Source organism: Haliotis rufescens, unplaced genomic scaffold (genome assembly GCF_023055435.1).
Source record: "Haliotis rufescens isolate VD_foot unplaced genomic scaffold, xgHalRufe1.0.p SCAF_4, whole genome shotgun sequence".
In the NCBI taxonomy this organism is placed as follows: domain Eukaryota; kingdom Metazoa; phylum Mollusca; class Gastropoda; order Lepetellida; family Haliotidae; genus Haliotis; species Haliotis rufescens.
This window is the reverse complement of record NW_025964112.1, coordinates 26,108,749-26,135,493: the sequence shown is the minus strand read 5'-3', so window position 1 is coordinate 26,135,493 and position 26,745 is coordinate 26,108,749. Positions and strand designations below refer to the sequence as shown.

At 40.4% G+C, this 26,745-nt stretch overlaps 1 protein-coding gene across 1 annotated transcript in view; it reads left to right on the top strand.

Moving 5' to 3' along the window:
• LOC124115104 (outer dynein arm-docking complex subunit 4-like) overlaps positions 1-26,745 on the top strand; it is a 192,275-nt gene that overhangs the window by 116,962 nt on the left and 48,568 nt on the right. The window contains exons 7-9 of the mRNA XM_046475921.2: positions 15,366-15,605; positions 24,713-24,920; positions 25,146-25,232. Coding sequence (XP_046331877.1) covers positions 15,366-15,605; positions 24,713-24,920; positions 25,146-25,232 — 535 coding nt within the window. The remainder of the gene's footprint in view (positions 1-15,365; positions 15,606-24,712; positions 24,921-25,145; positions 25,233-26,745) is intronic.

The following is a 26,745-nucleotide window of genomic DNA, read 5'->3' as shown; positions in this document are numbered from 1 at the left end:
CAGCACATCCCTGGATGTCGGAACATTCTGGCTGATCCTTTATCCAGGCCAGTTAGGGTGGCTCCCCCAGTGGAAAATCCATCCAGAGGCATTTCAGCCGGTGCCTCAGCGGTTCGGTCAGACCAACATCCTCTTCGCCGCGCATCAAAACTACCAGCTAAAGACATACAGTCATTCCTCACAATAATGCCCTTCATGATACCGCATATGCCACTGGCTCCCATAAATTTTATGCTGGTTCCCAGGTGATTACATGTATTTGGTGACAGTACAGTAATTACCTAATAAAATAAATATCCAAACAACTGAACACCTAGTTTTTTTTATTGGCTAGTGTTAGCCACAACACAGGCACCCTTTGGGGCTAGTTGAAGGAGAAGAAAAGCTGAAGGGATTTGTGCTAGAGACAGAAGACATCGGAAGCCTTGGCATGATGAAGGCAAAGACGGCGTATGATCAGACACTCGACAAGGCACTGTTTGCGTGGTTTATGCCATCACGACATGAGGGCGAAATCATGAAGATTCAAGATCAGAAGATGTCCAGGAATATTCACGGACCAGACAATCCATGCAGTTGATGGCCATGGCACTTTCAACAGCATCATGGAATCAAATCATTCACAGTAACGGGAAGCAGCCAGTACCTATCTGGATAAACTGTGGGAGCTGTTTCAATCAGAAGGCCTGCGACGTGACTGCCCTCTATTACAAGTTGCTGCCTGACAAAAATTTGGCCATGCCTGAAGACATACACCTGGCTGGGTGCAAGAAGGCCAAACAGTGAATAACCGTGCTACTCACTAGTAACAAGACAGGGAACCACAAAATTGTTTCCATTTCCATTGCCCGCTCTGCTGCTACAAAGACTGCGTGGATGACCAGTCGGCGAGCTGTTTGTAAATTATCGTTTATCTAAGTAAACAAGCAGTTAAAATTTACTTTATACATGTATACTGCATCTGACTGTAGATAACACGATCTCATAGATAAGCTATGGTATGAAGTTGGTCGTTGAAATCTGTATCAAAATGTTTTTTGCGGTAGATAAGCCAGACCCCCAACCTAAAACTACGTCTTGTTGTGATTTATCATCGGAAATAGAAAATCAACAAGTCCATATTGAATTACGCAAGTTAATCGTGTCGTTACCCCATCGGTAATAAAAAGTGTGTAATTGTGTATCTGGACTCATGTTTGAAATCTACATAATCAATTTTATTAATTTTAATCAAACTTTCTGTGTCCATCTGGTACTTACAACTTATGTTTGCCCCATTTCATGAGATCACCAACTCAGCGTTATTTACAGCAACCATGATCATATTACCACTATTGATGCCTTGAAACAAACCTTAGTTCATAAAATGGATACATATATAATAAGTGCCATACTTACACTCATTAAAATTGATATTTGTTGTAGTTTGACGATTCAATGTCAACATATTGTTTCTGCGATGGAAATAGCTAGATCTCGTGAAACCTTAATGGTGATTGGTCAAATTGTTCCATGGAAAAAAAGTATCCGATAATACACCAAAGTGCTACCGCATAACCCAGATAATGGTTATCATTATTTTGAAGATATGTAGTAAAACCTGCAATTAAAATAACACGATATTAGAAAATATCATTTGTAGAAAAATAGTAATTTAAGATACTATTTTTTCCAATCATTTCATCAAAATTCTTTTCCGTTATATTATTGGGCATGTTTTAACGTAATCACCGGTAGATTGGGAGACCACGTGTGTACAGCTGATTGCTATTTCCGGCTTAGTTTATGGGACAATACATGCAGTAATTTTATCCCTGTATATAAAACAATGCCTAGCATAACAAGAAAGACAATCGAAATGGTAAATCATCATATCTAGTGATGTTTAATCACAAATTTCACATTGTCATTGACAAAGTTTGTTATAGCATTTTTCATTCACCTTAAGCGATACGATGTAGTTTATTACCGACAGAAAAGAATTAGATGAAAGTGTAACTCATACATAAGCCAACCCCTTTGTACCGAATCTTTTCTCAGGTTCTCAAAATTCGGCTTATCTACAGTCATAAATGGTACACCATATTTGCATTCTAATGGTCCCAGCACTCGCGTCAGTCAAACAAATTAACATACATAAACTTAAACAAAAGATTCCGTGAAGATTCCAGAGTAGAATAGGTCTTCAGCAACCCATACTTGCTGTAAAAGGCGACTGCTTGTCGTAAAAGGCGACTAACGGGATCGGGTGGTCAGGCTCGCTGACTTTGTTGATACATGTCAGACTCGATTATTTACAGACCGCCTTCATATAGCTGAAATATTGCTGTGTGCGGCGTTTAACAACAAACCAACCAACCAAAAGATTGATCTTACTCGAAGAAAAAACACAAACATACAATCATACATTTTTATTTTTCCCACATAAAAATGTCAATTTTGCTTTGGTAACCATACACATTTATGCACATACCTCTTCAAGTGTGCATGTATACATATTCGTGTCCTCGTTAGTTAAATGATCACCCGGCCTACATTCCATAATTGGAATAACCAAGGGGTCGTCCGAGACCCCGTTATCACGGGGGATGACGGTATGTCTCTCCAATCCCGAATCCGCAGGCATCCTCGCTAGACGCATTCAGCATGCCCTGGGAAGGACCAAGAGCGTACGCTTTTCCGCCTCGTGTACTTCATCCCAGGGTGATGCAAAAGATAAGAGCAACCATGAACCTCGTTCTTATTTTGTTTTAGGGGAGAATTTGGTCGTGCTCTGGTGTCGACGAGGGGATAGTGTGTACACCTCATAAATCTTGCAAAAATTGAACCACTACCCCTGCCAGAGTGGTCCAACCTACTCATTCACAGATCACCTCTGCATTCTAGTGGTAGAGCGTCTGCCTGGAGAGTGGAAGGTCAGGGGTTCAAGCCCCGGCCACGTCATACCAAATGACGTTAAAAGATGGTACTTGTTGTTACCCTGTCTGGCACTCGGCATTAAGGGGCTAAAACAAGGACTGGTCGGCTCGGAGTCAGTATACTGTGTCTGAGTGGGGTAACTCAGTGTACTAGCACTATAAATCGGCATCAGTCTGTACAAGCAGCCACACACACACACGCATGCATGCATATTGCTATATAAGTGCAATAATTTTGGACGTGACGTTAAACCCCATTTCACCTCACCTATTCATTCACACTCATAGTTAGTTGCCTCACCTGACGCCAGGCAGGTTTCATCTGGTTCATCTCAAGAGAGCCCGAGGCACAAAAGGCTATTTGGCTCAGGCAGCTAAGGCCATTGCCCTGGTGCACCTTCTTCTGCCTGAGGCTTATATGATAATAAGTGTTGATCCTTCAAAACTTTCTGTAAAGGGAAGAATCAGGATCCCACTGCAGTGTCGCCTACACTGAGTACAATGAGCCTACACTGTTGGCAGTTTTGGAGGATCATAAGATGACCAAAGGTATGGAACTACAAGCCCTCCTACACTGGATCAGAGGGCCAAATTTCTTTCTTTCGTGGGCTGCGTGGGTCTCCATTCAAGCCTCACCACGATTTTTCTCTTCACCTTAGCCGCAGCAGCAAGGGTTAACAAGTTACATGCACTCGAGCTTTGTATGCTTTGAGCGTGGTACACAAGGAGCAGTTCACCTCAGCTGTGTTGGGACTTTATAGCTAAGAATCAGCTACCGGGACAGCCAACCAGTCCTTTACCATTCCACCAAACTCTAGGATTTTGAGTGCTGAAGAGAAAGAGGAACTCCTACTGTGCCCTTTTCGCGGAGTTTTCATCCGCTGTTCCAAGACTCTACGTGGTGCTTGGAAACGTTTATTTATTCCGGTCTTCCAGACGTCTACAACTGAAGTAAGCCATAATACCATATCTCTTTGGTTACGTGCCATCATCCTTTAGGCATGGACAGTGAACAACCCTCAGGAGATCAAAGCGGTCGCCTCTATCACGGCTCTACATAGTAATCAATTAGTAATCTATAAAGCTATCATGGAAGGATGTTTTTGGAGGTCTGACACTGTCTTCGCTACCCTTTATATGAGAAATGTGACAGTAAAAGATGTGGAAGATGTGTGCACTTTTGGCCCTCTTTGTAGCCTGTTGGTTACCAACCCATGATGCCAATAATGAACTCCTCCTGTCCAGAGCCAGTCTGACATGACTTGCGCCGTGTTTACATGCCTGTTAGGGGGATTATCAGGCTTTGTAGCCTTGGCTCATTAATTCGGTTTCTATATCTTAGAACATACTAATCTCTCTTACTGATTTTTACCTGGATGTCCTCAATTCTCATTTTCTTTCCATGGACAGGATTGAGTGAGTACTACCAGTCTGCATAGAAGACACGCTATACAGTTTCCTCTACACTTTTTGTGTTATGATATTGTCAGTGTCAAATATTGTTCATAAAAATCTGCAAAAGATATTACAATATGTTTTCAACTACAATTTAGGATTATTTAACTTATGTTTAAAAGAATGCAATATACACAAGCATGTGAAAAGCAATCTCAGGGGTAGACTTCCCTCCTGCCTTTTGGATTATACTATCACTCACATGCATCTTTTAAACTATTACAAAGTCACCATCCATCAATTTGAAGACGTCCAGTTTGCAACACACTCAAAAGTCGAACTCCAGATGCCCCTCTTTTTGTCATTGCGTGAGCAAGTTATTGATTACCAGGAATCCACTTGACAGAGGTCACTTCCTTGTTTTGTAGAGACTGCTGAATTGCAGCAATATCCAGTCTCAAACAAGAGCATGAACAAAACTGGTTGAATGTACAGCCTCCACCACACTTCTGTTATAAAAAAAGCATGAATGTTAAACATGCCTGTCATGCCTGTCATTTCCACAGTGAGTTTTCTCAAATAGAATGCTTCTTCAAGTCCTTCCTGCAAACTCAGTGTCTCTGCAGCTATTGTAGATCTCAAAGGACAGCTGCAATTATTCTGCCCAACAAGGAAAATCACATGTGTTCCAACACTACTCCAACATCGCACAACTTGGCATGTGAAGCATCTGTGAAAAACACAAGTATCCAACTCAAAAGATTTTCAATATACGGAAAGTAAACCTATGCTTCGGAGTCTTTTAATTTTACAGTCCTCATTGGATCATCCAAAATTCCACACTTGAATTTTTGTGCTGAGGCCTAGAACCTTGTACTAGCCAGGTGAACTTTCCAACAAGACTCCTGAGTTTGGTATGTTCATGAGGACTGAGAGATATTATGTTTCTGTGCTTTCCTTTGTAATGAAATGTTTTCTATCTCAAACTCTTCCAAATACTCTTGTTGATCTACCATGATTCTAATAGGATCTTGTGTGATTTGGAAACCCACATATCTGAACTGTCCTGTTTTCATGCTAAGAATCTCTCTTGAAGCTTCATAATCACATTAGCTTCAAAATACATCTCTCCACAATGTAAAAAGTCATCAACATGACTACCAATCATGACGACAAGACGACCATTGTCTTGCATATATAACAGAACAGTGTCTAAGGAAGATTGCACACACTTCAGTTCCTATAATTCATCTCAGAAACTTTTGTAGAATTGCCTGGCTGCATCATTCAACCATATAAACAATGCTTCAACTTCCATACCATTCCATTATCTTCTATTTCAGCTTCTGAGGTGGAATAATGAACACATCTCTATCCAATAACTTTTTTCTTTTTTTAATACTTTTTTATTGTTCCCAGAGTTGAAGATTTATACAGTATTCCATCATAAACGTATTTCGGATAGTATAGAATGGCACAATTTACTCTTTAAAAAATTTAAGGGTTGGAAACAAACATTGTCCTATTTCAAACCAAACGGCTGCAACACACAATCAGACTCAAACATAGCATGTATCAACAGAGAGCTAAGAATCAAATGCTGAGAATAAAGGTGACCATTTTTTGTTAAAATTTATTGTTGTTTTCCTTTTATATAGCAATAAATTTCTCGATTGAATATATGTTTTTAAATAGTTTTAAAAGTATATCTTATTTCAGTTTGGTTCCTTTATTTCCACTTACATGAATATGCCTTTTCCCCAACAAAACTATATGATTGATTAAAGTATTAGAGTAGTTAGAACCAAACCAAATAGATATTTTGTCAATCTAAATTTTTTTGAAAGATAATTATTAAGCCAAAGTTCAAGATCATTCCAAAATTACATTCCCAAAAGACATGGCTGATGACCTCATTGGCAGCATTACAAATGCTACAAACACTGTTGTCCACAAGATTCATTGTTAATAGTTCCTTCTTTGTGTAGATAATTCCATGTAGAAATCTGTACTGAAAGTCTAAAAGTTTTACATCCTTCAGTTTACATCGATAAACAGTAAATATCATTTTCCAATTAAAATCACAGTGAAAAATTGATTGCCATTTATTACAAATTTTAAGATTATTTTCATTTGATATCAGTTTATCATAAAGTTTCTAGCACCTTTAACAGGCTTCATCAGATCACTTAATCAACTGTTTATACACAAATTCTGTAAAATTATTTTTCTAGTTTTCTTGATTGTTGTTTTCCATGATTCTGGTATATTGAAGATTACATATCTATAGTCTAATATCAGCTTCTGGTCGCGAGAAGTCATTCTCAGAGCCTACAAGGCAGCAGTACTGGATCCACCATCAGAATCCAGGGGCGGTCGGGTAGCCTAGTGGTTAAAGCGTTCGCTCGGGTTCGATTCCCGACATGGGTACAATGTGTGAAGCCCATTTCTGGTGTCCCCCGCCGTGATATTGCTGGAATATTGCTAAAAGCGGCGTAAAACCATACTCACTCACTCACTCACTCACCATCAGCATCCATAGATATATATGCCAGTCAGACATTGTGTACTCAACCCTATTGAGCTTATCTGGGCTAACTGTAAAGGGTTCATGGCAAGACATGCCAACACATTCAAACTCATACTCACACATGTTAAATGGTTGATCAGAGCAGCCTTTGCTAGAATCACACCAGAGGTATGTCAAAAGGCTGAAGACCAGGTTCTTGAAAAAGATCGTCAGCACCGCTACCGTGACGGTGTATAGATCAGCCATGTTGCACCAGTTATCATACCTTTGGGTAATTGAACAGATTCAGATATGTCATCAACTGAGTCAGATGCTGGCAACAGAACAACTGCTGTAGAACAACAAATACTTTTGGATTCAAAAGTGCCAACCTTCCAACATTAATTTGGTTTCATATCTTTCAACCCTTCTATTATCTTTCCAAGCAAATATAAAGCAGTACATTTTTTAATTGTTACCTTATGTCAACACATATCTCAATAAAGTACAACAGCAGCAATATTTTAAAACCTCCCCTAACTTGGCTGAGGTCATCACCTTGGGACAGGTGTTAGGTAATGACCTGGCAATAGGCCATTTCATAAATGCATGACAACACACATATTTATCATCATACTTTTACCTGTAAGGTACCTTTTCAGGCTAATGACAGTCAGGATAGGCTAGATCAGGTAGATTTGCGTTATTTTGATATATACTATTTTCAAAGCCCTATCATGTATTAAATGAAGCCAGAAAAAAATATTTCTCTTGAATTTTATGACAGGACTTGATCAGGAGTTACTATGTCTCAAAGGCACCATCTATTTTCCCAGATAATAATGTACCAGATTCCTTGAAGTCGGTATTGGCTCAACTTTTGGTGTCTTCAGAATTGTTCAACAATAAACTTTGGTCTGTAAAAGATAAAGTCAGTTGGGATAACCAAGAGAGGTTTCAGTTTGGCAGCTAGGGCACAGAGACAACCTGCAGAAACTCCTAAAGTATCTCTCCCAAGAGAAGACACATCCAGGTGTGACATGATTCTTTTCATGCGCCAGCTCATCAATATGCCAACGACAGGTGGAGTAACAAGTTCTAACTCACTGTCCAGCAGGGGTGGATGCAAGAACTGACTATGCAAATGTATTCCAAGTCACCTTGAACACCATTGCCCTGGCTTTGCTTTGATTACAGATTTCTGATTTTCAACATAACGCCAACTCTGGGGCCAGCAAAAATATTTGGTATTTGAAACTGCAAGGCCCATTGTACAGTTGACATTTCAGTTTTATTTGTATTGTCACATGATATATGTGATATACGAAAACTGTCTATTTTTCAATATATGGCCAGTGAACCTGTAACATCAGAGTTGTTGGATGTTATAAGACTGATTATTACTCAGTTACTTTCCGATGCAGTTATTCTTGTACCTGGGATTTCTTTGGCATCCAGCCAGGTTGGAATTGAACCAGTCGAGGACATTGTCTATATATGGGCAAGATTTCTCCTGCACATAGGTATTGTTGCTCCTCCACAGGAGAGGTTTTCAAGGCGATGGTAATGATAACAGAGGTGATAGATCTGCCCAGCAGAACCTGCCAACAGTGGATGTTCTGCTAAGGAAAGGCTATGTTAGAATTGGATGAATCACACTATTGCTGATAGGGTCACTCTCGATCTGGGTACAAATCGATATATTAAATTGTACCCAGACTTCGGTAACCATGTCGTTTTGTACTCTGTCCATATCTATTTGTACCCAGATTTCTGAAATTTCGCAACAGGCTGTGTCATAAACTCATACACGTCCGGTTCAATGAGAAATACTGCCATTGCTCTAGTTTATTCCATGAGCAAATGAAAACAAATGACTCCATTCTTTGTCATTGGATTTATTTTGAATAAAATGTAGAAAAAACATGATTTGAATTTATTCCCTTTTTCCAGTAATAAACACAAGTGAGGCTGAAACTGGTACTAGAATGTTATGTTGAGTGTTGGGTTATGAGCTAGGAAGTTTTCAAACTCATCACTGCCTACGCTGATAAATACTGCATCTTCTTGGCCCTGGGGTTTCTCCATGCTTAAATTAAGTTCGGCATGCTCAGTGGCTGACATTATATTATATAAACCAGCCCCTTCCTGCCGTTAAGCGTAATGATGTCGTAAATGTCTCTCGCCAAAAACGAGAAAACAAAAACATGGGTACAAATAGATGTGTACAGGGTACAAAATGACATGGTTACCGAAGTCTGGGTACAATTTAATATATCGATTTGTACCCTGGGTACATTTCGATGGTACCAAGATCGAGAATGACCCCATAGGCCACACTATTCAGACGGGGTGACCACCAGCCTACAGACTCCTGGGTGTGGCTCTCCTACCACAGGGGGCACGGGTGCCCCAGTCGTTTAAGGCGCCGCGATTCGCTGTGCAGAGTTGCGTCCCTTGGCCACGCCAGAAGCCTATGATTGTGGGTTCGAATCCCGGTTCGCCCCGATTATGTTTCTAGGTTTGTCAGCACCATACCCATGCTCGTGAGTTTCACTGAAGTGGTAAACGTCTTAGACCTGCATCACTTCGGGCTTTCCTCCCACATTAAGCTGACACGCCGCGATATAACTGAAACACTTTTAAAAGCGGCGTTAAACCCAACTCACTCACTCACTCACTCACTCACTCACTCACTCACTCACTCACTCACTCACTCACTCACTCACTCACTCTCTCTCCTACCACAATATCATTGTACACATTCCCTTCATTTTTCCTCCCCACTACTTCACCTGAACACTGATGGATTGAACACAGGTTGGGAATAATACCATCCAGAGAGAGTCACAGGAGGAGTGAGTGATGGATTGATTAAGTTTTAACAGTCTTCCAGTTGTATCACAGTGTGTCAGCTTAATGTGGGTGGAAAACTGGAAATGATTCAGGTATTTCTGGCATGCCCAAGGGACATAACTCTGCACAGTGAATTGTGGTGCCTTAGACAACTGGGCCACCTATGCTCCAGGTAATAGGAGGACAAGGCACTTCAAATCAATTGTCAGGAAACAAATGCCATATATCTCGACCCCAAGAGCACAGCTACATCATTCATCAGTACTAGAAGCAACAGACAACACCTGTGGTAACATGCATCCAGGCGCAGAGAGAGACGAGATCAAAGAATTTTCCGAAGGAGGTTGTACGTTTATTGGACTTGGCAGACTTGGAAGTTATCATGTCCAAGATGCAGGTGTCAGGATCCTCAAAATCCATCTCTGCAGCAGTGGCTCGCTCTTGAAGACCTGCTTCTTCTAACGTGTATGGGGGCAGTCAGGTAGCCTAGTGGTTAAAGCGTTCGCTCGTCACACCGAAGACCCGGGTTGGATTCCCGACATTGGTACGTACAATGTGTGAGGCCCATTTCTGGTGTCCCCCGCCATGATATTGCTGTGATATCGCTTAGCTGTGTAAAACCATACTCACTCACTCTAACGTGTACAATACTAGATGGAGTATGTTCTGGCAGTAGGGTCAAGCAGGAGAATTGGATAATAACTTTTGGAGATATTCAAATAGATGCAGATTTTCTGCTACACCTGAGACAGGAAGCTGTAGATCATCCTTGGCGTCAGTCCATCCAACATGATGGGCTGTCAGTAGGTACTCATCCAATCCTAAGACGCAATATGAGGCCTTTACAACAAGAAGACATTAAAACTCCATGTATCCATGGTAATCTATCCATCGTGATGTCTGTGCTGTTAGAAGCACCTTATGAACCGATGCATGATGTAAAACTACTCTTTTAGATGGTTATCCCTTGGTAATTAGGGGTGATGTCTAGACATTGAATACAGAGGTAATTAAGTGGTGGAGACAATGTTATTTTAGGGTAATGTTTTTATAGTTGGATTATGGGGATTAAGGTTTGTTTACATTGATACTTAGACACCCCAGTTTAAGACATAGCTTACATGGCATTTAGATAAAACATTGTTTCAAAAGAGATAATTATTGACTGGTTCGGTTTATGTGCCAAAAAGTATTTATGGTTTAATATTTACACATGGGAGATCCTCCCTTTCTCAGTGTAACCATCGGGGTCCTACATTTGGAACTCCTGTTAGCAGTTATTTTATCATCAAGGCAAACAATGACAACAAAAGCTTAAAAATATCTATGTAAGTAACATTGAATGTTCGTAATTAGTGTTTTACCAAGTAAACTAATGGTTCACTATCAATCAACTCTAGGTGTCAAGTCAGTATCTGAAATATTTCCTTTTGTGTAGCACAATACAAATTTGTTGGGTCTGTACACGCATAAGAAAGTTTGTCACCAATTTTGACTATTTAATTCAGTTGCATTGTTAAATTTAGTTGTACTGGTTGTAACAGACAGAAGGTACTTTTAGATGATGCTTTTATCATACTGAAATGAATTATTAAAGTGAACATGTGTTTATAAGTTAAAAAGTGCCATGTTCCTTTGTGAAGTTATTCCACTCCCATGCTCTTGAAAATGACAATGCCATGTTTCTCATGGACTTGGACCACAGAAATGTGTGAAGTGTCAAGCTACATTTCCCCGTAAAGATGGATTATTCTATTCATGTAACAATCCGTGGCAAAAGTGCTAATTTGGAGCCTGACACCTGCAAAAAATCATTGAAGCGTCTAATAAGTATAGATCTGATGGATGACATACATATGTGTATTCCACACTATTCCACCAGTGGCATACTGTATGTGTGCTTTTTGGGGCAGCATGTATCTAGGTGTGCTCATTATATGTCTCATTCTGTTAAGGCGTGTACATACTGGTTTTATGATCTGCTTCAAGGATTCTCATCTTTAATAAAATCAAACCTCCCTGTGATTAACGTTAGGATTATTCCTGACTGGTTACATGCATCAGTGACTGGCTCAGTTACTAAATAAAATACAAATATACTATTTTGATTGTTAACACATATAAAGTTACACATCAAAATTTATGTATTTCCAAAATATACTGCTTTATTTGTATTGTTCAATTATTTGTATAAGAATTTAGCCAGATACTTTACATGTTTAACATTTCTTAGAAAGAATAAGAATAAAGAAGGAGTTTTTACTTTCATTGTTCCTGAACAGATTTGTATTTTCGATTATGCTGAGAGGGATAAACAGATTTTGGGGCCCGTGCAAGGTTACCCTTATTGTACACAAGGGTCTGGGAATGGTTATAATTCATGTTAATGATGTTTTTATCAGTTTTAGTTATGGATTTTACAGAAAACATCGCCTAAAGTTGGGTAATCATGCATGCCCACTGCTCTTCAAACTCAAGTGCATATTTGATGCAATGTATAAACGATGATTAACCTGATACATTTGCATAACAGGTAAATACATAACAAACATTCAAATACCTGGTAATATGTTCATCAGACATGTTGTACGACTGCACATGGGCTCGTTTTCCATTCTTAGTCCTGAGAAGAGGAGCTCCACTGGATGTTTACATTGAGAAAGGGAGGATCGATTTTCCATGTGATTTAGAACACTGCAATGATATTTATTTTAATACTTTATGTATTAATGTATATTTTATAAATAACTACGACTAAAGCTTTTCTGACAGTTATAATAGCATTAAGCATTATTTCAAAACTTCATATTCAATGCCCATGATAACAAGATGCCAGATCACACCTCTGATCTATTCTGATTGTGATGTAATAGAAATATTGTTATGCAAAGGAACATTTCATCGCCAAAATCTAGATCCATTCCCTGAAAGCTGCTAGAGAATTTAAGTGGTGCTTGATATTAGAATATAGACTATGACCACAACTCTCTTGCATTGTTCCTGGGTGCAGGTTTTTGTGTGGTCTGCTGTGTTCCTCAGCTGCCAGGATTTGCTGATGGTGAACTGCATTCCCAGATCTACAAAAAATATGATCCTTGGTCTGACAGCATCATGCCCTTGATTTGAAGGTTTCACCAAAGTGGTCAACTTCTACATCCTTCATCACTTCATCAAGCTGACACACCATGAAATTGCAAATGTATTTTTTGAAACATAAGGCTTTAAAAAAATAAAAAGAATTGGTTCTCAGGCAATTGCTTTTGAAAATATAGTGCGGGCGGGCAGCAGTTGTTTTTTTTGGTTGTTCAAACTAGTATGTAACCTTATATGGAGTTGTGTACAGTCAACCTTGGAAAGGGCCTCCCAACATAACTATTCCTTGAAGCATAAAATACTGGAATACAGCATTTGATAACCAGTGTGTGCATAATACATGCATACAATGAGCTTCGATTTTATTTCGCAGTGGGAAGCACACAACACAGGAAGTAGCATGTCAACAAATCTGAACTGAAGTAAAGCCTCAGTCACACAGACAATGCGACCGCGATGCAACCTCCTTGCAACCAAAATATTTGACAATCGCAATGAGGTTCCAGGGGTCTCTGAAAGGTTTCACTGAGGTCGCTACAAGGTTTCAGAGCAGCTGCAAAAACCCATTGGTCGCAACCAGTCTTTTGAACATGCACTAAAGACTGGCTGCAACCGATTTGGTGGCTTGGAGGTTTCATTCTTCTCCAAGAGGTCCCCAATTGGTGTTATATAAATCACAGATTGGTCTCACCCTGCAGCGATTGGTTTCGCCTGCTCGTCAACTCTTTGCAACCTAGTGGCAACCTATCAGTGATTAATCAGTGATGAGGCGGTGATCGTCCGGCGCTTCATCAGGGGGAGAACTTGCAAAGAAATGATTTGATTCAGAAAAGCACCCTTTATATGTTTTGATCGGTGATCGATTGACAATTAGTCACCGACCAGTCCCGGTTCAGTTGCAACAAGTTACCGAAGATTAGCTCACTCGTCACCGATCGGTCTCAACTAGTTGCAAACATTTCGACATATATCTGTGGTGAACAGTTGCTGATCAATCACTGATAAGTTGCAAAACCTATCGCTGATTGATCGGCGATCATACCCTTATTCCAAATATGGGCAGAAGTAGTTGCACCGGTCTCAGCGATCGCCAGTCGGTCGCAAAAGAAATCAGTCGCCAAGAGGTTGCATCACGTTCTCATTGTCTGTGTGACTGTAGCTTAAGCAAGTTTGTCCTATTGATACACCATGGAGCAATAAAAGCGTTCATTGCATATCTGGACTTGCGTTTGTAATTTACTTTTAGCCATGACTTCATTCAATTTTGTTTACATGAATTTCGGCGAAATCGTTTACCAGCTGATAGGCAAATCACTTGGTTGATACATGTCATCGATCCCAATTGCGAGGATCGATGCTCATGATGTCAATCACTTGATTGCCTGGTCCAGACTCGATTATTTTATAGACCGCCGTCATATAGCTGGAATATTGCTGAGTGCCGCGTTAAACAACAAACAAACAAACAAACTTCAACTCACCATGAACTTACCTTGAAACACACATTAGTCATTAGAGATACAAAGTCTTAGGTCTTCCTATCACTCTCTAGGGGCGGTCGGGTAGCCTAGTGGTTAAAGCGTTCGCTCGACACGCCGAAGACCCGGGTTCGATTCCCGAAATGGGTACATTGTGTGAAGCCCATTTCTGGTGTCCCCCCGCCGTGATATTGCTGGAATATTGCTAAAAGCGGCGTAAAACAATACTCACTCACTATCACTCTCTTGAAATTTCTTTTCAGTCATGATATTGACCATGAAATTAAGTATTTAAAAAAAACAACTCACCAATGGATTGGGTAAAAAATGTGTAAACAGATGATCGCTATTTCTGGCTTATTCTATGAGACAAATATACATGTAATCTTAATCTCTGCATATGAAACATTGTCTGAAATACAGTATACAAATACCATTGAATTTGTAAATTATTATGTCTGGTGATGTTTTATGGATATTTCATTGGCTAAATTTGCAAAACAAGCACACATACTCCTATTACCACCATGACAATAAAGGAGATGCACAGTAAAGCATTGCGCATGTAATATCGGATTGCATTGTTTTTAAGTATTGTAGCATTTCACTGCCGGGGGGATGTGTTCAAGACATATTTAAGGATTTTTCTTTTTATGAAAATGAAAATAAAAACGAAAGGTGCGTCCGACTTTGTGATGATGTGGCGGTGCCTGAGAACCAAGAGTATTTTTTTTAAAGCCTAACTGGTTTTGCTGTTTTTTTCAAGGTGTTGATAATTTTCATTGTGTTAATTCACAGGGCTGTGTGGCAAGATTTTTCATCCCTGAAACCCTTGGACCAATCAAACTGAAACTTTGCAAATTACTTTTCCATTTATGTATGTAGAGGTGTGAATTGTGTTATGTAGTCTGTCAGATGATTAACTAAATGTATTTTATGTTTGATCCCATTTTGACCTTTGAACAAAGACTGCCGAGTAAACCTGGTGATGAGACATAATGAACGGTGTAGAAATCTATGCAGCTGAATGTTTGCAATGGTTTTTCTTATGGCTACCATAGTATTGCAGTCTAATACAAGTAAAATGATTCTAAATGTACATGTTGACATTTCTAGGTATGACAGCAACCAATGCAACAAACACCACAGATTTCATCAAGGAAAAGGCCTGTGATGGACTCGAGTACCTAGGGATAAGGGAAGACTTCTGGAGACAGCAGAAACCAATGTACGCCAGGAAGAGAGACAAACAGAAACAAGCCCAGGTACTCAGCAGCAGTGGCAGCAAGATGAACAGTACAAGTAGCACTGATCCTATGAAGTACATCCTTATCAGACTGGAACAAATTGATGAAGGTTTGTATGGCACTCTGTCCTCTCAATACAGACCACACATGTAAGGCCATATATTTTCACAGAATTTCAACAGCCTCCACTACACCTGCCCTGGGCATTTCACCATTGTCTGTGAATGTGCTCTCTCAGCGCTAGGATCAGTTAAAGCTGAAATGTAGCATACCTTATTTTCAAGTGTATAATGTGAAAACTCTAACCTCTATAGCATTTAATATATGCCACTCAACATGACATTACATAGCCATGTCTGCTTGTTGAGAAAGCAAGGGGACACACAGACAGACTCTCTACGTCACATACAAAGATAGTTCCAGCACCTCGTGATACCGGTAGTTTCGTGTCTTAATTAGGTATGTTGACAGATTCCCCCTTATTTTTTTAATCTTTTTTAGTTAAAATGAAGAGGCATAACATTCCTGTGTTATCTCATCAACCAATGCCTGATAAGTATCATCCTTGATCCTCCAGCAGCATCAAGAACTGTCTACTTGATGGATGCGCAATCTGTCTATGCAATTTCAAAATCTTTTTCTTTTTCTCTTGAGGGGGTGGTCGGGTAGCCTAGTGGTTAAAGTGTGCACTAGTCACCCCAAAGACCTGGGTTCGATTCCCAACATGGGTACAATGTGTGAAGCCCATTTCTGATGTCCCCCGCCGTGATATTGCTGGCATATTGCTAAAAGTGGCATAAACCATACTCACTCGCTCACTCACTCACAAGTTATGTTTTCTACCAAATCTGAAACAATTTCGGTTTGCAACAGATAAAAGACTCCTGTAAGTGTTCAAATGGTTTAATTTGCCATACTGACTTCAGAAAATGCGTGATTTCATAAAAAAACATGAACATGCCAAAATGTCAAAAGCCTCTGTGTCCACCTCTGGTTGCGATGCAAGCAACACATCTTCGTCTCATGGAATAGACCAGGTGTCGCACAAAGTCCTGTGGGATATCTGTCCATATCTGCTGGAGCATGTTTCGAGGTTCCTGGAGTGTCTGTGGCACACGTGGTTAACGTCGAAGGTGCCGATCCATCTCAGCGAGCCGACCAGGGGATGACATTCACGATGTTTTGTTGAGAATCCTGAACAAGTCGAGCAATATGAGGCCGGGCGTTGTCATGTTGAAAGGTAATGCCTGGGCCATGACGACACAAAAACGGTAGAACAACAGGGCCAATGATCTCGTCGCGGTAGCGCTGTCCATTGAGATTTCCCTCTACCACAATCAAACGGTTGCTCTGTCTTCCTGTAATCCCACCCTATACCATAACGCTGTCTGCACCACTGTAGACATGCTTGATTGTGGTTTCCTGTCAAAATGGGACGTCTGACGGGCCTTCTGGCGACAATCCCTGCACATGTGAGGCGACGAAGTACGGTTGGTGAAGATATTCGTTGTGGTAAAAACATGCACATTATTGAAAGGTAACTCCAATTATGTTTCAACAAAATTCATAAATGGTCACTTGAAAATGGTTTTAAGTTTTCAAAATCTAGAAGGAATTGCATTCAGTTTTGTCGAAAATGTAAGCCACATAAGGACCCTGATTTAGTTTTGGATGGAACTCCTATCAAAATAGTAAAAGAAGCCAAGTTCCTTGGTATTATATTTGACCATCACTTGACCTTTCCACTACATATCAATTACTTAAAAAATAAATGTTAGAAGGCACTTGATCTACTGAAAGTTGTTTCAAATTCGAAGTGGGGAGGGATCAGAAAACCCTCCTCCAACTATACAGAACGCTCATCCGCTCTAAATTGGATTATGGCTCCATCGTATATGGTGGAGCATGTAAAAGCAATTTAAAAAAACCAGATGCTGTTCATCATCAGGGCCTTGAACATGCCAAAATGTCAATTTACAAATCAAAAGCCTGTGTGTTCACCTCTGGTTGCGATGCAAGCAACACATCTTCGTCTCATGGAATGGACCAGGCGTCGCGCAAAGTCCTGTGGGATATCTGTCTATATCTGCTGGAGCATGTTTCGAAGTTCCTGGTGTGTCTGTGGCACACGTGGTTAACGTCGAAGGTGCCGATCCATCTCATCCCATATGGAGTTGTTAGTACCTCTCCGATACAAAGTCTGTATGAGCTGTCCCTTATGCAACGCTGCATTAAATTGTCTTTACAGTACATTTCTAAATTACGTTCTTTGAAATCCAATCCAGCGTACAACTGTGTTTTTTATCCTCTTTATGAAGAACTTTACAATAAAAAATCATCTCTTATTCCACCTCTTGGAATAAGAATACAATCTCATATTTCTGCTGCTAAAATAAATCTTGATGATATTGCCCCCACTCAGGTTTCCTCTTCTCGCCCATGGAAGTACAGCCAGAGGTGGACCTAACATTAACTAAACTAAAGAAATCTGCCACAAATCAACTAGTTTATCAACAACAACATAATGAATAACAAAAAACATATGACACCTACAAATCTATATTTACAGATGGATCCAAGGATGGTGACACTGATGCCAGCGCCACTGTCATTGGATCCAGGACTATCTCATCCAGATTACCTGATAACTGTCCTATTTTCACACGGAAGCAAATGCTATTTTAACAGCACTTAAATATACTCACATGCAAAAGAAATGCAAGTGGTTTTAAGCAAATAAGTAACAAACACGGAACCATAAATTGATACAAGTTTTAGCATATAGTGAAGCCTGATGGTGTGATCAATATTTTTGGTTGCATTTTGGAAGCCCCGAGTAAAAACGCAACATAAAAAACGAATTGCCAAAACTCACCATTTCAATGAATATGTGGGTATCATGCACCAATTTCTTACGAAATCGAAAATGCACAAACTGTCACGAACTGTAGTGGGTATAAAAGTGTGGCCGATTCTTGGACCTACCACTCCTTGGTCAACAGTCCCACGCCTAACTCAAATTCAGAGAAACCAGGCTATCGGACATTTGGAAGCTGGAGAGTCTGTCCAAGATGATGCCCGTCATTTCAACATTAACATAACCACAATTTACCGTCTCCTGCATCAATACAATGCTACACAGACCACAGATGACCTTCCTCGGAGCGGTCATCCTAGGGTCACCACACCTCGACAAGAGCGGCAGATTACCCGTCAACATCAGTGACATCCGTTCCTAACTGCAAGTGAAAGTGCTCGACAGATCATAGGAACACATAATCGACACATTAGCCGGGAAACTGTGATCCAACGTCTCCGTTCCAACAACCTCAGATGTCGCCCACCAGCAAGTCGTCCTGTTCTTCAACCACCGCATCGACAAGCACGACTTCAGTGGGCACAGGGTCACCACAATTGGCGTCATCGTGAGTGGAGACGTGTCATCTTCTCTGATGAAAGTCGCTTTTGTGTCTCCCATGCAGACGGAAGAGTCAGAATTTGGCAGCGTTGAGGTGTTCGTTTCGCTGACAGAAACGTTGTGGAAAGGGATCAATGGGGTGGACCTAGCGTCATGATATGGGCAGGGATTGGACTTAATGCGAGACTAGGACCCATGTGCTTTCTGAATGTTGGTCAAGGTCGGGGACACGGTGTCACTGCTCAGCGGTATATCGACCAAGTGATCAGACCCAACGTTGTTCCATTTTTTGCACAACCACCAACAACACATTTTCCAGCAGGACAACGCTCGTCCCCTTGCTGCCAGAGCTACCATGGCCTTTCTGCAACAACACAACATCCGTGTTCTACCGTGGCCAGCCCTCAGCTCTGATCTGAACCCCATTGAACACTTGTAGGATTAGGTTCAAAGGCGTCTGCACAATGTGCGCCCAGTCCCTACAACTGCCGATGAACTATGCACAGCTGCTCTGGATGTGTGCAGGAGGATCCCTGCGGCCTTCACAAAAAGTATGATCCACTCAATGTACAGGAGATGTGTGGCAGTGATCAATGCTAATGGTGGTCACACCAGGTATTGACTGACATTTTGGGTATTGACCCAAAACTGTGTAAGCCCTTAACATTTGAAAAAAACAATTATGTCATCTGCCTTTTAATCCAATAAACTGTCTTCAGTCAAATTTGTGTCAATCTTGCCCTATTAGTATTTCTTGTCTTTACTGTTGAAAATAAATAACATGTATACTGCATACTCGACTTGCGTTTCTTTTGCATGTGAGTATACAATAAATATGAGAAGTCTTCCTCCCCCAAACTTGAAGATGTTCACTTTTGTTTCTGTTCACTTGTCTTACTTTGTCACCATCAAGTGTATCTGTCAAACTGCATGCACTGTCCAAGACTGCAGAGTTTAAAGATTCATTAACTAGAACTTGTAATTCCTCTCCTTTATTGCCAGTAAACAACACAAATTCTTCTTGTTTGTCTTGAAACTTTCTCTTTTTCACATTTTTTATATGAGTTGTGGCAGTCTTTGGTGAAGTGATAAACTGACTCACAAACCTTGCATAGAAGAGGAGGTCCATCATGTCCAGACAGATTCTGTACTCGCTGGTTGTCATATGGTTCACTTCGGAACCTGCAACAATGATTATTTCTTGCCTGTGATCTGCTGTAATTATTGTTGTTTCCTCTGCCAAAGAAAACATATCCACATCTACCCCTTTTACTTTGAGGAAAGTAAGCAGTTTTCTCTTCCTCCACATTGGTTGTGTTGGTTGCCACATATGTTGGTTCTGTCTTTATCTGAATACCACTATACCCCTCAGATGGCGGCATCGCTTGTTTGCCAAAGAATTTCTTTAAGGACATTGCTGTCTGTGTGATTTTCGTAGTTGACACCAGTGATAACAAATTGTATGTCCTTATACTCAAGACAAGCGTTTTTAAGTAACTTGAAAGCAAGCACTGGTTCTTAAAGGGTCATATTAAATTTCTTTGTTTTAATGTATAACTTTTCAAATTCAGTGACATATAATTCCATCGACTGATCTTTCAATCTCTTGTACCTGTCAAACTCTGTGTAAACATCATATGCTTCTGAAAATTCATCTTTCTTGTAAATACCATCCATAAAAGTTATCAGTGTGTTGACCGCTTCCTTTTTCTTCAACATTCCAACACCCAGTTCATTAAATGCCTTGTCACGTATGAAAATAACACCCTCATTCTCTGGTAATGATAAAGCTATTGCTGGCCCTTGTTTATCTTCAGGCAAGTCTGTCATGGATCACTGTCTGCCACACACTTATTCAACCCACCACCCATATGGCGAAGATTCCGTAAACACAGGCACTCTGTAATTACCCGACACCATTTTTCTTGTTTGTTTACTCAAGCTATCGCTTATCTTCTCACAGAACCACACTATTCTGTGCTTGTCGGCACATCGAGGGGGATGTCACAAAGTTAGTTTTTGCAACTCAAGATACCAGTAGTTACATATCTGAGGTATGTTGACATAATGCTCATCACATTGTTTAAAAAAACATACAGGGAGTGGAGAAGGGGTAGGTATTGTTCATCCAGACAATGAGTTACTTCTCTTCTAAAGCTGTTTGCTTTACTGTCAACTTACAACGCTGGAAACAGCATGTTAACAAATCTGTATGGAGCAGCTGCTGAAGTTTGCCAGTTCGTCCTTTTATTACATTAACCACAATCAGATTAGCACTAGCGATGCCTTGAAACAAAGCACTGACTCATAATAAATCATAGTTGTAAAAAGACTATTGTCTTTAGTTTGTCTCTAGTCCCTGCAAGTTATTCATTCTTGGATCTGTCGTACTGGATGTTTTGAATTCCCGGTTGTATTTTACTATTTTAAAACTTATCCTATATCACACGTTGCATTTCTCCCTTCTTTTTCGATCCTATGTGGGAACGTGCTTGAATCATGTTTCCAGCTTCTGAAAATAAAAATAGCCACCCAAGCCCCCCTGCATCTCCATGGTTACGTCCAAAAGCTAGGTCAATTATGTGCCTCTCATGCACGCAGTGCCTGCTTGAACTGACCACGTGTGCGCCTCTACCAATTCATTCTCTTTCTTATTGCCACTGTGTGGCATCATGTTTGAACATCACAGAATTGTTTGTCCTTCGCCAAGTTGTCGAGTATCCTAAATAATATGGGAAAAAGGACAAACAACGTCCTGCTTGTAAAGAATGCAGATGTACCTATTCCACGTCGGATCCCCACTCATCATGTTGTGACTGTCGGGGACAGTGCACCCTGGGTTCCTGATGTGCGGAATGTCATTTACTAACTGACTTAGCGTTTAAAGTTTACCTGCACCATTGTCATCGTCGTATTGCCAATCCCTGTTACGACACAACAGTCGGTTGGGAGTTTTGAACCAGCGGACCCTGAATCGGTCATGTAGTGGATAGCTGATAAATTGCAGTTACAGCAGATGACTTCAGCTGCGAATAGGTTCTCCGGATTCGCAGTTCCATTGGCTAGTTCTTCCAAGATCAAGCTCCCTCCCAGACCGGCCTTACCAGACATTTACTCTAACCTAGATACAGCTTTTGTGCTTTTAGTCGATTACGGGATCATCTCCATATCCCCCGCTACATCCTTGAAGACACAGGCACTCATGGCATGTCTACTACTTTCGCCTCCCCCGATACTGACAGTGACGTTTCTACTGTGTCTCAGAAGCACCCAACCTCGTCTAATGTGGTTGAAGATCTGAACCTAGCGCACTTGGATGCCACAGTCTCCCGTACTCTCCCACTTGTGTCTACTATTTTGTCAGCCATGGACACGCTTTCCGTCTCTCTCTTCACTCATTCCCAAGAAGAGGCCTTTACTTGGGGATTAATCAACCTTACACAAGACAAGTTTATGCAGATCTAGGACTTCCTCACTCACCTCAAACTGTATCAGCAACCCTAGTCTTCCCGCTCCTTATTTGCTGAAACAATACAACAGGTCGCACAGGACGTGTAGAGAGATTCTAGCCTTCAGGTCACGGTGGACCCAGAAAAGACAATTAGAGGATCAACAGAAAAAGGATCGCCAATATCCCCAATTTGTTCCTGCCCAGCGTGATTTACGTGAGCTTATTTCTTCCCATGAGTCTACATGCAGACTTTCAATGCTACGTACCTCGAAACCCCAACACATTTTCGCATGACGGAGGGTGGATTAGCTCGTCTGTAGAGACCTATTAGTCTTAATTTATGAAGTGACCAATTGGTGCAGCCAATCATATGCATTCAGTCACAATCGTACAAGGGCTCAACAAGTTCGGTTCGTTGGTGTTGGCACAACAACTGTCTCGCCCCAGTTCATGCAGAACATAAACTGTTATACTGCGTAATCCTTGTGGGTTATAATTGTATATACTGAATAAATCATTAAACATTTACGTGGTGTTACATGTTTTTTTATTGTTCGGGTTTCCCAGATTGAGTCCCTTTTGGAGGGTGGATTAGCTCATCTGTAGAGACTTTTTAGTCTTAATTTATGAAGTCACCATTCGGTGGGGGCCGATGAAAAAAAGCAGCAAAACAACAACAACAACAACAACAACAACAACAAAAGATCGGTGTCCTGAACCTTTATTCCGCTCACCTCTGCCTCAGGTATCTGTGATGTAGGGTTTTGGTTCGAAGGTTCCAAATTTCCTCTTCTTGTTTTGGTTCACTTCATAGACTCGAATGTGTTAGATAACCATGACCAAGCGTTAAAAGAGTTACCAAACCTAGTTCACTCTATGGTCTGTGGGAGATAATTCCTGTGTTTTGTTTGAAGCTTGACAGTTTTAGATGCTAGACAGTTTTTCAAAATTCGAAAACAAATTCAAAATTACACTGTCTAGACCCAGCTTCCTCGTGCATATCTCACGGTTGTAGTCTATACAGGCTAGGGTATTTCAGCCCACCATCCAACCGTGGGATAAAATGCAAAGTGTGAGATAGGATAAGTTCAAAAATTTGGAAATTTTAGTATAAATTGTATATATATATATACTTATCCTATCTCACACGCGATAGGCCCACCCGACCATCCCCGCATCTCATTTACTCTAGCCTTAAAAGGCTCTGTGAAAGAGAATGAATTGGTAGAGGCGCACACGTGGTCAGTTCAAGCAGGCACTGCGTGCACGAGAGGCACGTAATTGACCTAGCTTTTGGATGTAACCAAGGAGATGCAGGGGGGCTTGGGTGGCTATTTTTATTTTCAGAAGCTGGAAATATAATTTAAGCATGTTCCCACATAGGATCGAAGAAGAAGGGAGAAATGCAAAGTTTCAGATAGGATAAGTATATAAATATACAATTTATGCTAAAATTTCCAATATTTGAGTATCCAAATTGAGCATCAAATTCCCCGGATGATTTGAAGACTCCAAATAATAAAATGTCCATGCATTCACACTCGCCAACTCACTTCAAACAAAACTTCACTGACCTCACTGCGATTGACGCAATTATGTGAAATGCAGGAATACCTTCTAACAACATGCAAATTTCCAAGCTGAACTAGGGGCAGTCGGGTGGCCTAGTGGTTGAAGCTCATCACGCCTAAGACCCAGGTTCAATTCCTGACATGGGTACAATGTGTGAAGCTCATTTCTGGTGTCCCCCACCATGATATTGCTGTAATATTGTTAAAAGCGACGTAAAACCTCACTCACTCACTCACTCACTCACTCACTCACTCACTCACACACTCACTCCAAGCCAGCTGATTTGTGTGTAAACAGCAGCAAGTAACTGAAGTGTTCTCGCGTGACTGCTGATGACACGTGAAAACTGAGAATGAGTAAAACCAGACCAAGATTATGTTATTGAATCTATTATTTAAGATATGACTCAAAGAATGACACCAATCCAGATGAGGACAGTGAGATTGATGATACACCTGAGTTGCTATCCCTCCCCTACCAGCAGCTTGGACACTGAAAGTTATTTACGCCTAGAAATCTAGTGTTGCCCGGTAATAACCTCACAAGACTATGGATAATTGCCAGTGAAGATGACTTTTGTTGAAAATCTGAAGATTTTTTGTTTTGTGATGTTAGCCAAAATACAGGATTTAGACAATGATGTATTAGAGGTTGCATTCTTTGAATTATTAACAATGATAACTATTGTTTAATGTTTTGCCTACCTGGACTGTTATAATTATTTATAAATTCTTAATCTGAGATGACATTTTTATTGTAATGTCTATTCTTACAGCTCAGGCTGAGGGTCACTACCAAGAAAGTTTGCAGAAGTCCCAGAAAACTCTGAAACGTGTTGATGAATGGAGTGAGAATGAAGTAAAGAACAAGAAGGAAGTGATTGCAAACCTGCACAGTTGTATGGGCAATGCTTATCTGGAAATGGGCCAGCATGTTGAGGCACTTAAACATCATGAAATGGATTTAGATATTGGGAAAGCTGAGTATGTATTTACAGTATAATCTGCTTGGATAAGTGTATTCCCATTATCCTTGTATCAGTGTTGCTTAGATTGATGTAACCATTCAAGTAAAGATGACATCAATAGAGCATGTATAATAAGCCTTTCATTTCACTTTATCTTTTCACCTTCTCATTCAATTTTACTCAAAACTTATCACTGTGATGAGTGTTGAATTACACAATTGTGTCTATTTTTTTTTTACAGAAATTTAGAGGAAGTGAAATCCCGCGCCCTTGATAATATGGGTCGTGTCTTAGCAAGAATGGGAAAATACGAAAAAGCTATAGAAGTGTAAGTATTAAAGAATTTCATAGTTCATATTTAATTAAAATAAATGAGTTTGTGACAAGTAATGTTGCATCGATATGCAAGTGTTGATTAATAAGTTCTGAGCTTTACACAGAAGAAATTGCTTTATAGTGAAATCCACATAAAATTGAGTTAATAGAGCAAATTGTCGCTGACCATAGGAGAATCTTCAAACCAAAACCCTACATGACCTGCAAGAGTCTGTGACCTTTAGTGCAGTGATTAAGTACTTGCAGAAAAAGGGCTTAACACCAATAACCCCTTCCTATGCACTGTAAAGATGTTGGATGCATGCAGAGCTTAAGTGTGTCAGGAGAGCATTTAAGATGACCCCTTTCCTGGAAATCCAGTCATGTCAGCAACATTAGAAATGATTTAGAGAATCCACGATTAGGCGATGACTGACCAGCGAATATTGTCATGTTGCTAGTTCAGTAGTCATTACCCAGGATCGAGTACAGTCCATTAATTATCACAGAAACCTTTACTCAGTTTGAAAGCTTCTGACATCTGATAAAAAACTCAAAAAGCACAACAAGGTTGTGATGATCTAGCTCTGTTTGAAGCTCATCCAGAAAGGTTCTTGCAGTGATTTGTGACTTTGGATGGAACCTAGGTTCACCACTTCAAGTCCACAAAAACAATCGAAAAAGTGGAAGTATTTGACATCACCATCACCAAAGAAGGCAAAGATTGTCCAATGACCTGTGAAGGTTATGCCCACTATGTTCGTTGATGCTGAGGGTGTCATCATGGTTTACTAACTTCCAAAAGGCAAGATAATAAACAGTGCATAGTGTGCTGCACTTTTGAGGCAAATTTCGGGATGAAATTAAGACTGAGAAGCTATGGCTTCAATTCACATGTATGTGTCACACATTTTATGCAATGAGCTGGAGGCATGCGTAAAATCACATAGAACCCGATGTTAATGTGTGGATACGAAACTTCCCCCCCAAAACGAAACTGCTGTATATGATTTGAGAATGACTTTACGGCGGCCATCTTGGTTTGCTCTAGGCAGGCAGTTGAGTGACAACCTGTGTGGGTGCAGGAGGTGTATTGTGTTGGCAGTCGGATTTTGAATACAAGTGTATATGAAGAACCTGTGTCTCTCTATTTTATCACCCGAGTGATACTGCTACAACAAATTTATATGATTTGAGAATGACTTTACGGCGGCCATCTTGGTTTGCTCTAGGCAGGCAGTTGAGTGACAACCTGTGTGGGTGCAGGAGGTGTATTGTGTTGGCAGTCGGATTTTGAATACAAGTGTATATGAAGAACCTGTGTCTCTCTATTTTATCACCCGAGTGATACTGCTACAACAAATTTATCTTTCTGACATATTTCAATCTGCCATTGTAAAAGAATTTTTAGAAATTGAAATTTGATTGTTCTATTGAGCTGAGGTTAAAGGGCAAGTTCACACGGAAATGAACCTATTTTTCTTGTACTTTTCCACATTAAAAGTGTTAACATAGAAGTGTCATAG